The following is a 9396-nucleotide window of genomic DNA, read 5'->3' as shown; positions in this document are numbered from 1 at the left end:
TAAAATATAACAACTTAAAGTTTGCCTTCTACTCATATTTCAAATCTTGTAGCTGGCAAAATATTTATTAAAAGCAATGTTTGTCATCCCTTCTCCAGTTCTGATACTGTATCATTCTTTGTTTTTGTGACATATGTTTCTCCTTGTAAAGCAGCTGTTAGGAAAGCTTTATTAGTTTTTAATTAATGAGAATTAATGTGCTGAAAATTTTGTGAGTTTTCAACCACATCATGAATAGTTTGAGACTGTTGAAATGTGTTGCTTACTCCAAGGTAGGAATGTATGGGGTTTCTCCAAAAGAAAACCAGGTCCTCCTTCCTCATGAAGGCTAGACAAGCTATGTCTATACTATGAGGTAGGTAATATGTTCAAATAACACAGCTAGTTTCTCTTCTTCATGCTGAAGAAATTCTAGGAACTATGATACCAAATTAGTCAAAAGATGTCACTGAGTCCTAAATTGTAGCAAGTCAAGATAGAGCTCTTAGATATGAAAAAAATTCTCAAATGTGAACAATTTTTGTTTTGTCATCAATGTTACATGGAAACAAAGCAAATGAATACTATTGAAGACATAGGAATTTGAAAAATTCAGGTGAAGAAATGAGAGCTAGTTCCTTGATCTGTTTCTATCCCAGTGGTAGGCTGAATCATTATGTGCTTTACCTGTTCCATGCCTCTGTGCAGCTCTATAAAATGAAGCAAAACCATGAGGTTTCTAGTCTCCTGGAGGTATGTGTGGCTTGGAGGCTATCATCATGGTGGGCAGCCTGAAGGATACTTTACATTCATCGGGTTTATGGGCCACACTGCATCCTGTGTCTTAAATGACAGGAAAGGTAGCACGGAGTTTTAGTTGCAGTATGAAAAAGAGCCTGAATAAGATTTACTATGTTTTGTCCTGTTGAGGCAAGTTGAAACATTGCAGAGCTTGAACTATCATGACTCATTAGATTTGCAGGGATAGAAAAGGAGTTGTTATGGTCTACATTATGCCGATGAGGACACCTAAGGGTAGGAGTCAGTCTCTGAATGGTATGCAGGTATCAATAAGGATGAAGGGTTAGATAGTAATTTTCTGAGGCTTATAGGAATTTTCACATTTTTGAAAATTTGGCTTCAGGATCTGGCATGTTGGTAAATTTCCAAGTCTTCTTTGGGGAGGTGGTCTGAACCAAGAAGACAGTTTCAATTGGTGCTTGAGAGCTACTCAGATGAATTGGTCCAGTCAGTCACCCAACCAAGAAGACTGTACTGGTTTGGGGAGACTCATTCTGTAACGTGGCCTCTGTATCCTGCATGTTGATATGGAGCCAGGAAAGAGATGAGTGTTGGAACACACCCAGACCCATTCCTAAACATTCATTTCTGCCATGCCCAGCGGTTTAGCACAATGGCTTTCAAAATAATAGATTCTCTGTTAACACTAGTAGAATTGAACTACATCTATCAAATCTTCTATAAATTATAGCTTTATTCTCTGACTTTTCAGTGTCAGATAAGTAATTTCTACCTAGGGAAGCTCACATATGCTGCCTCATAAGAGGGTGTCTTCCAAAATATTTGTTGACAGAGTGTCTACCAAATTTCATTGAAATGATAATTATGGCCATAGTTGTTAATCATTTATTAATATTTGGTCACGAGAGTTGCCTATTTGTTTTTTGAAAGAAAAGTACTCTGGAAGGAAGCCAAATTTTAGTGAGTCCATTGTACTTTATCAGTCATCATCACATTTATATTTAAGGATAAAACCTATGTTTACCAGCACATAATCTCTTCTCTGCATGATTTACTATACTCATAATCTAGAATGTGTTTCACCATTGGAAAATTCTGATTATAAAATAGTAATAACTTGTTATTCAATTGTGTGTCTTAGAAGTATCATGCAGGGTAAATGGATCTTCCCATTTTTTATTTAAATTGATGAAGCAAAGTGCCATTCGGTAAAGTCTATTTTTAAAAGTATTTATTCAGTTGACAGCCAATCACAAACTAAAAGAGATGAAAAATAACATGATCACGAACATGACAAATTGCCTCTCGTTTAATGGTATGAGGAAGAAGGCAGTCTTACAACTTTAAGTATGTATGATTAAACCAAAGCCTGTGCATAAGTTCTGATGTGGTACAGTGATACCAGATATCTTAATGATTCACCAGTGGGGTAAGTTGGACATTTGAATAGAATAAAAGTACTTGGATATAAGGTATTTTGTCTTGTAGTGAAATAGCCAGGTTGGTCTAAGTGTTGCAAACCAGGACAAACAATGGGCCAAAAAACCAAGTGTAGACAGAAACAGGAACCGACCTTAGTTTTGCCGCTAGCTATGGCCCTGGGTAAACAACCTGAGGTACTCACTTTCCCATGTGTAAAAGTGGAATCAGATGATCTATGTGTCCCAAACAAGGAAGGAAGTATCCTAGAGATTTGTAGCCTAGGCTTGGTGAGAGGAGAAGGTGGAGCCTATATTTGCAATCCATGAGGACCTATGTTGGTGTGATTGAAGGGTGGCAGAGTTTTAAAAAAGGAAGACCCAGTTTACATTTTAGGTTGTCAAACATTTGGGCATATCACAGCATCTTAGCATCTTATTTTCCCTGATTTGTAAAATGAAGTCAATAGTCTAGATCTCTAAAGTTCCTCTTAGTTCCAATATTCAAAGAATTATTTTGGATGGAACTTTAGAACAATAGAGAACTATTTTTTTTTTTACTAAAATATGTTTTCAAAATACATTTTCAGATATATATCCCTTAGGTGTGTTAAACCCTGGAAGAATTAAATATTATTGTTCAAATGCAGGAAAACTATTAGAAATAATCTTAGAGCCTAAATTAATTCCCAAATTAATAGATTCAGCAAGACGAATAATTCTCTAGCAAAGCAATTTTTAAGAAATAAATCCTAAGTTTAATAATTACCCTTAATATTCTTGTCTTTCTTATTTTTTTTGATGTAACACACCCTCATCCTGATATTATCATAACGGTTGCATTGCTTACTTGAAACAGGATAAATCTTTCCCAAAAAAGTGCTCACAGAGACATCCACAGAGAAAAACAAATGTATTGTTGGTTCAAATAGTCTCAAATAGCAGAAAGGCAGTCTCTCATTGGTTTAAGACATCACTTAGTAATGTTTTAGAGAGCCATTCATTTTGGCATAGTTCTGCCAGTAAAAGTTAATGTGATTTATGCTTTAATTAACTCAAGATAAATTTTTAGAAAAATTTAGTTCAATCTGTGAGGGAGTAAACATTTTCAAATCTTACAGTTAAGACTTCAATAGTATGAGACCAAGTTTAGAAAACATTTTTATTAGACAAATTATTTAGACAAATTATACACAGAAAGCTCTGTCACTCATAACTGAGGCCTCCAAAAATGTTTTGTGTGTTTGTATAATAGGCGATACATCAAAATAAGCCTATTTTAAATATTGTACATGGTTAACAGTTTGTTGATAGCTAAAATCACTGCAACATCTGGTATGTCCCTACATAGCTTGTTGTAAAGATTTTTTTGTTTTAAAATCAGAGTTGTAAATGAGATCATGAATGTTACAAGGGAAAACAAGTTGTGCATGCACTTAGTTACTTGTTACCCTGGAAACAAAATGGTTTTTGCATGATAAGAAATTTTTCTGCCTTACACAGTAGACAATATTTGAAGATTTAGTACAAAACAGTGACAATACAAGATGCTCCCCAGAACAGAATTAGCATCAAAATATAATATATCTTAAGAATATACCTTTTAATTTCTCCTAAAGCAAATCACATAGGTTGATTCCTATATCAATCCTAGCCACAGAATGAGTTAGATTAAAGTAAGTGTATGGCTGCGTAAAAACACAGAATAAGTTCTTGCTTCCTACTTACCACATTTTAATTTAAGGATTACAAACAAAGTTCATTCTACATTTCTAACAAGTAAGAATGCTACTTTAAAAGGGTTGTGCACAAAGAGGCACTGTTTTTGCTGTCATCCTTCTATATACTTGGCACTAATGTAAAAAATACATAACTCCTCCAAATAGAACTAAATAAAAAAGGGGGTTGAGTTGAGAGCCCATTATGGTTATTATGTTTTCTTCTTTAGGATAATAAATGACAGTAATTTAAGGCCACATCAATAGTTCTTAAGGGCTCCCACCCCTCCCCAAATATCATTATTGTATTGATTGACTTGCTGCTTTGGAAGAGGATTTTTAACCTTCAATGATCTATGTTTCAACTCTTCTAGAGCTCTATGTGCTGTTGTGGATGTGGTTCAGCTAATAGCATTTTTCATTTAGATAATTAATTAAAAGTAAAATTTTCAAGGTTAGCTTTATACACTGCTGAATAACAAATGCAAAACCTATTCAAATGAGTTACATCTAGGAACAAATATTAAATTGCCCTGGATGCTTTAATAACAAAAGTATAAAATATTTTCTGTTGGCAAACAATGCGAGTCAGAATAACATTAAAGCAACCTGCCTTTTCTAACTGAAAAGAACCCCTGCACTATACATAGTTCCTGTATACAATACTTTTGTTTAAACTAAAGCTTTATTAAATGAATTGCAATAGCAATGGCTGCCTTTTTATATATATACACATTATATAGGTGCATATATATGTATATATATGAAATACTAATTTATTTAACACAATAGAGGCTTCTGCCATATGATAAAGTTTACTGTACATAAGAAAAAACTTTTAATACTGTACAATCACATAAAGGTCATATGCACTGTTGCAGTGCAAGAGTAGTTTTAACTGTAGTCTTGACTGGCATATTAATGGCTTTTTTGTAATCCTACAAAATTGCATTCTCATCTTATGTGGCCTGAATGGTCTTAAAATTGTTTTATAAACACTGCAGGGGTTGCCTTTGGTCCACAGTTAAAGGACACTCAACAGCAGTGGAGCATTGTATGGATGCAGCAGAAGAATGTAAAAAGACTGAAGTTATTGCAATTGTATTTCAAAAAATAGAGAAATGTTACAGAAGAGGCCTTTATGTAAAATGAATCCTGCATATACTTTTAGTATACTCAGTGCACATTTCCTATACTTGATGTACAGTATATGAAAAGCAGACTAATAGGATCCTAGTACACTACCTTCTTGGGGAACAAGTTGAGTAATGAAAAAAAGTGGAGGAAAATGTACAGGAAGGGAGGGGGAAAGAGAGAAAATCATAGAGGAGAGAGGAGAGGGAGAAGGTGGGAGGAAAAAACTAGAATTGTTACTAATAATCCTGATCTTTTTTTTAAACGTTACATCCATGTTAGTCCCACAATATTACAGTTGCTCCTTGCAAAGGGAGTCCTAAAAAAGAAACAGTGAAGAGATTTGTTTGATGCTCATATGGAGGTGCCTCGGTCTGGATCATTACCCAAATTGAGCCCCAGGGTAGGAGTTGGTTGATAAGGAATAGATGACATTGTTTTTATAGGACTCCTGAAAAAGCCCCCATTAGGTGCCCTGTGCCTAAAAGGGCCAGTTCGGTGCTCAGGCACGTTGCCAAAAGTGAAACCAGAAGCAGCTTTAGCTGACAGTGTGCGGCTAAGAGTCTGGATCTGCTCTGGGATAAAGGTTGTTGTGGTAATATGAGTGTTCCTGAAATCACTGATTTGCTCCAGTGCTTGTCGTGTTGGCAAAGTGTCAATGTCCAGAGGGGTCAAATCAATTGACGAGGTGGAAAACTGTTTATGGGGGCTGTCGTCATCTGTGCACAAGCTATTTACACGTCTATGGAGGTGCTCCAGGTCAATTTCCTTGTCATCCTGGAGATGAAGAAAAAGAAAATAAGGTTCTCATCAGTACTAGCTTTGATGGTTAAAAAAAAAAAAGTAGTTCAGCAAACATGTAATTAACTGAACTTTGGGGTTTATTCATTTAACAAATATTTATTGAGCACCTAGTATGAGCCAGGCACTGTGCTAGGTTCTGGGGGATTCCAATTCTGAGATAAGATTATCTACAATAAATATTTTTCTTGCAGTAAAGGTTTTAAAGTGATCATATGCCACATGCAACTACAAAGATATGTAAGCAGTTGATGGGTGATTGCCATTCTATAAAAGACAGACGCAGGCAAAATTGTAACAATAGAAAGTATGGTTTTGGCAACTCTACCCCCCACCTCTTCTTTATACATGCTTCCTCCCTTTTCGGGGTGTCTCATTCCAAGTTAAATTTTTGTTCCTTTCAACCACTCACTCCTAAACTTAAGTTTCCATTCTTGAAAAAAAATGATATAGTAAGCTATTTCATACTAAAGTGTTAGTGACTGTTAAAGTGTTATTCCTTGTAAGCCAAGGACATGTGCGATTGTTTAGAGAGATCAATACTCAACACAAAATAATTTCTAATTGAGGGATTTATGCACTCAAGGTATCTAGCACCTGAATCAGTCAATATTGTGAGGTCAGTGAGATATTTAGGGACCCCTTCAAGTCAGGGCACGTGAGTGATAGCTTTAGTTTAGGGCCAGCTTTATGCTAGCTGACCTCAAAACCAAAGACGTTTTAAGCTATGCTAATGGCATCTTGGTAAGAAGGCAGTTAATAAACAAAAATATAAGTAAAATCTCAGATTTTTGGAATTGAAACCCATTTATAAGTTCCTTATATTTTTCACTAAAAGTGAGTATTAAAGCCCAATATTTGAGAAATAAAACTGGAAGGAAATAAAATTATCCTTGTTATTAGTCTTATTTACAGCCAAACTCAATAAATTAAATTTATGAGAATTTAAGATATCTATTAATCATAAGAGGAGAAAATATTTTTTCATAGGATCTGGATTAGCTGTCACAAGTTAGAATGGAGTATGTATTTTTTTCATTGTGCTATTATAGTGTTCCTCAGTGAAAAATATTTTGATGTGCATCACTGTTTTTCCTTCTCCCTTCTCATTTCAAAATTCAATAAAAAATATCCATTAATGCAATATTATCACTGAGACTTTAGAGGATTGAGACATATAATTTTATGGTTCCCACAGCAACTGTAATGTAGTCATCCATCAACAGATATAATAATGCAAAATTTTAATATCATATATAGTAATTCAAAATATAAGGAGCTTGGGGAGTCCTTACTTTCCAGATTTTTAAAAATATGAAGTCTCAGCTATAATGTTGCATTAATGTGGTCTTTTGCATTGAATCAGTGTCAACGGAGATACCAGAAGCTTATTCCACAAAGAAAACACTACAATGCGACTTGATTAATTTATAATTCATTCTTCACATATTTAGAATGTATGCTCATTCACACAGGTAGGAAGCTAAAATTCATCTTTGCTAAAGCCAAGCTTTTCCTTATGAATGCTGCTGATCAATTTTGCATATAAGGTGATAAGAAGGAATCCTTACACTACTTTTGAAATCACCCTGTTTGAAAAAAATACATTAATGTGCAACAATTCATATGCAAATGAGAAGCCGTATTTATTGTGCATTAAAGCAGATCCTTTCAGGAGTCGCCTCAGGCATCAGTTAGTCAGCCAAGTTCTAGTTATAGAAACTTTAAAAGTTTCTTTGAAGCTATCCATCACATAAAATTGTTTAGCAAATTCAGATTGGTTTTTGTTTCAATTTGTGAAGCTTTAGTGAATATGACTTCATCAGTTAAAACATTTTCACCCCTTTGGTCCAATGGAAATAAGATAAATTAATCAAGATTTAGCTTCAGATTTTCTTTAATTTATAGGTCTCATACTTCTTGATGAAAACAGTGCTCAGGCCACTATAAAAGAGATATGTGTAATTCTGTAATTATTCTTTCAGATATTGAGATAAAATTTAATATGGCCCTGAAGTGAAGCTGACTCCACCGTAAAGGAGAAAAATTGAAATTTGGATGTTTTCATGATGTGGATTTTGGATTTGATAAGCTTGGGGCCATCGAAGAGCTTCTATAGATCTACATGAGTAGAGAAGGAGGCAGTCACTAGTGGTGAAGAGAAAATTCTGATCATTTTTATTACAGTATTGTATTTTTGGGGGGCTAGTCTTAGAGATACGAGGAATTTACTTACAAGTTAAACAACTAAGTGAAACAAAATGGTAAGTATCTCTGTGAACTGGTCAAAGGAATCATGGCCTTTAAAAATCATTGAATTAAGATCTATTCTGAGATTTGAGAGAATTTCAAAGCCCATTATGGTATATGAAATTCTAAGTCTTTCAAACACTATAGTCTCCTCTTCACTGATCTGGGGATATCCTAAAATGGAAATTGATATTGATCTTACCAATTTTTATATTTCACAACTTTATTTTTAATCTTCAAGAAACGAAAAAACAAGGACCACCCCCAACCCATTATCCTCCCTGGGATGGTCCTCCCTGGAAATACAGCCTGCTTGTTGATTCAATTTAGAGCCAAATCTCTCAATCAAGTACCTCTTTTGATGGAACCCGGGAGCCTTTCCTCTTGTTCCACCACGTCTCCAGCATGGCTATGAAGCAGGAGAGGACAATTCCAGCAGCCAGGATACAAAAGACCCCTGCAAAGCTCTTTATGTCCAGGGCGCCTCCTTTCTGCTTTGTGTCCACTGACGAGTACAGGTCACACTGGCCATTCTTAGGCCACCATTTGTGCTTCAGGATGTCCATGTCACCATTCTGCTGAAGCTCCAGGATCCTTGGGATAAGGAACATAAGCGTGTGTTATTACAGACATAGTTATCGCCCTGGTTCACAACACATCCATTTGTAATCCCACCTCTGTAGGATGGTGGCTGTCAAGGGGAAATGAATATATAGATCTGCTTGTTTTAGATGGAATGCTAGGAAACAGAAAGTCATCATTGCTTTGACTCTACAGACAGCATTGCACCACACTACTTTCCTCTCTCTCTTCACCCATCCCACCCTCCCATCTTCCTCTCTCCTTTTCTTCCTATTCTTCTTCTTCTGGTTTCATTCTATAATTCTAAATATTTTCCTCCTGGTTTGCTTCAGAGTGTTTTTACAATCACAATTCAGAGGCACTGTTTTTATATGCTTTCAAGTTGTTGTAGTTCTGTGTCCCTTTCCTACATCCAGAATGATACTCTGGATCTTAATACTTTTATGAAGAACGTTTTGCTGCTTAGAGCAAGATGCTGGCGTAATGTCACCCAGCATATGCTACACACAAAGAAATTCAATTAAGAAGACCTATTATTTAACACAGTGTGAGAGGAAGCCTTGGGATAAGTTTCAAGTTGATAAAATACATCTTTTTTGGTTTTTCGCACAACTGATCTAGTTTCCCTTTTAATGCCAAAGGGGAAGTAATCTTACCTTGGAAAACAAGAAGAAAAGCTGACCAGAGGCTTTCAGAAGTAGTTAAATTCAAATAGGAAAAACCCTCTTCTTTTTCTTCTGCTGCTTCTTTTT

The 9396-nt window shown here is 35.4% G+C and overlaps 1 protein-coding gene across 1 annotated transcript in view; it reads right to left on the bottom strand.

Moving 5' to 3' along the window:
• Positions 1–3307: 3307 nt before the first annotated feature.
• Positions 3308–9396, bottom strand: part of GRID2 (glutamate ionotropic receptor delta type subunit 2) — a 1455891-nt gene continuing 1449802 nt past the window's right edge. The window contains exons 15-16 of the mRNA XM_031010484.3: positions 8416–8656; positions 3308–5788 (exon numbers count right to left, since the gene is read on the bottom strand). Of these exons, the coding sequence (XP_030866344.1) occupies positions 5366–5788; positions 8416–8656 (664 nt within the window). The 3' untranslated portion in view covers positions 3308–5365. The remainder of the gene's footprint in view (positions 5789–8415; positions 8657–9396) is intronic.

Source organism: Gorilla gorilla, chromosome 3, assembly GCF_029281585.2.
Source record: "Gorilla gorilla gorilla isolate KB3781 chromosome 3, NHGRI_mGorGor1-v2.1_pri, whole genome shotgun sequence".
Lineage (NCBI taxonomy): Eukaryota > Metazoa > Chordata > Mammalia > Primates > Hominidae > Gorilla > Gorilla gorilla.
Note: the sequence above shows the minus strand (reverse complement) of the source record. Positions and strands in the feature narration are given on the sequence as shown.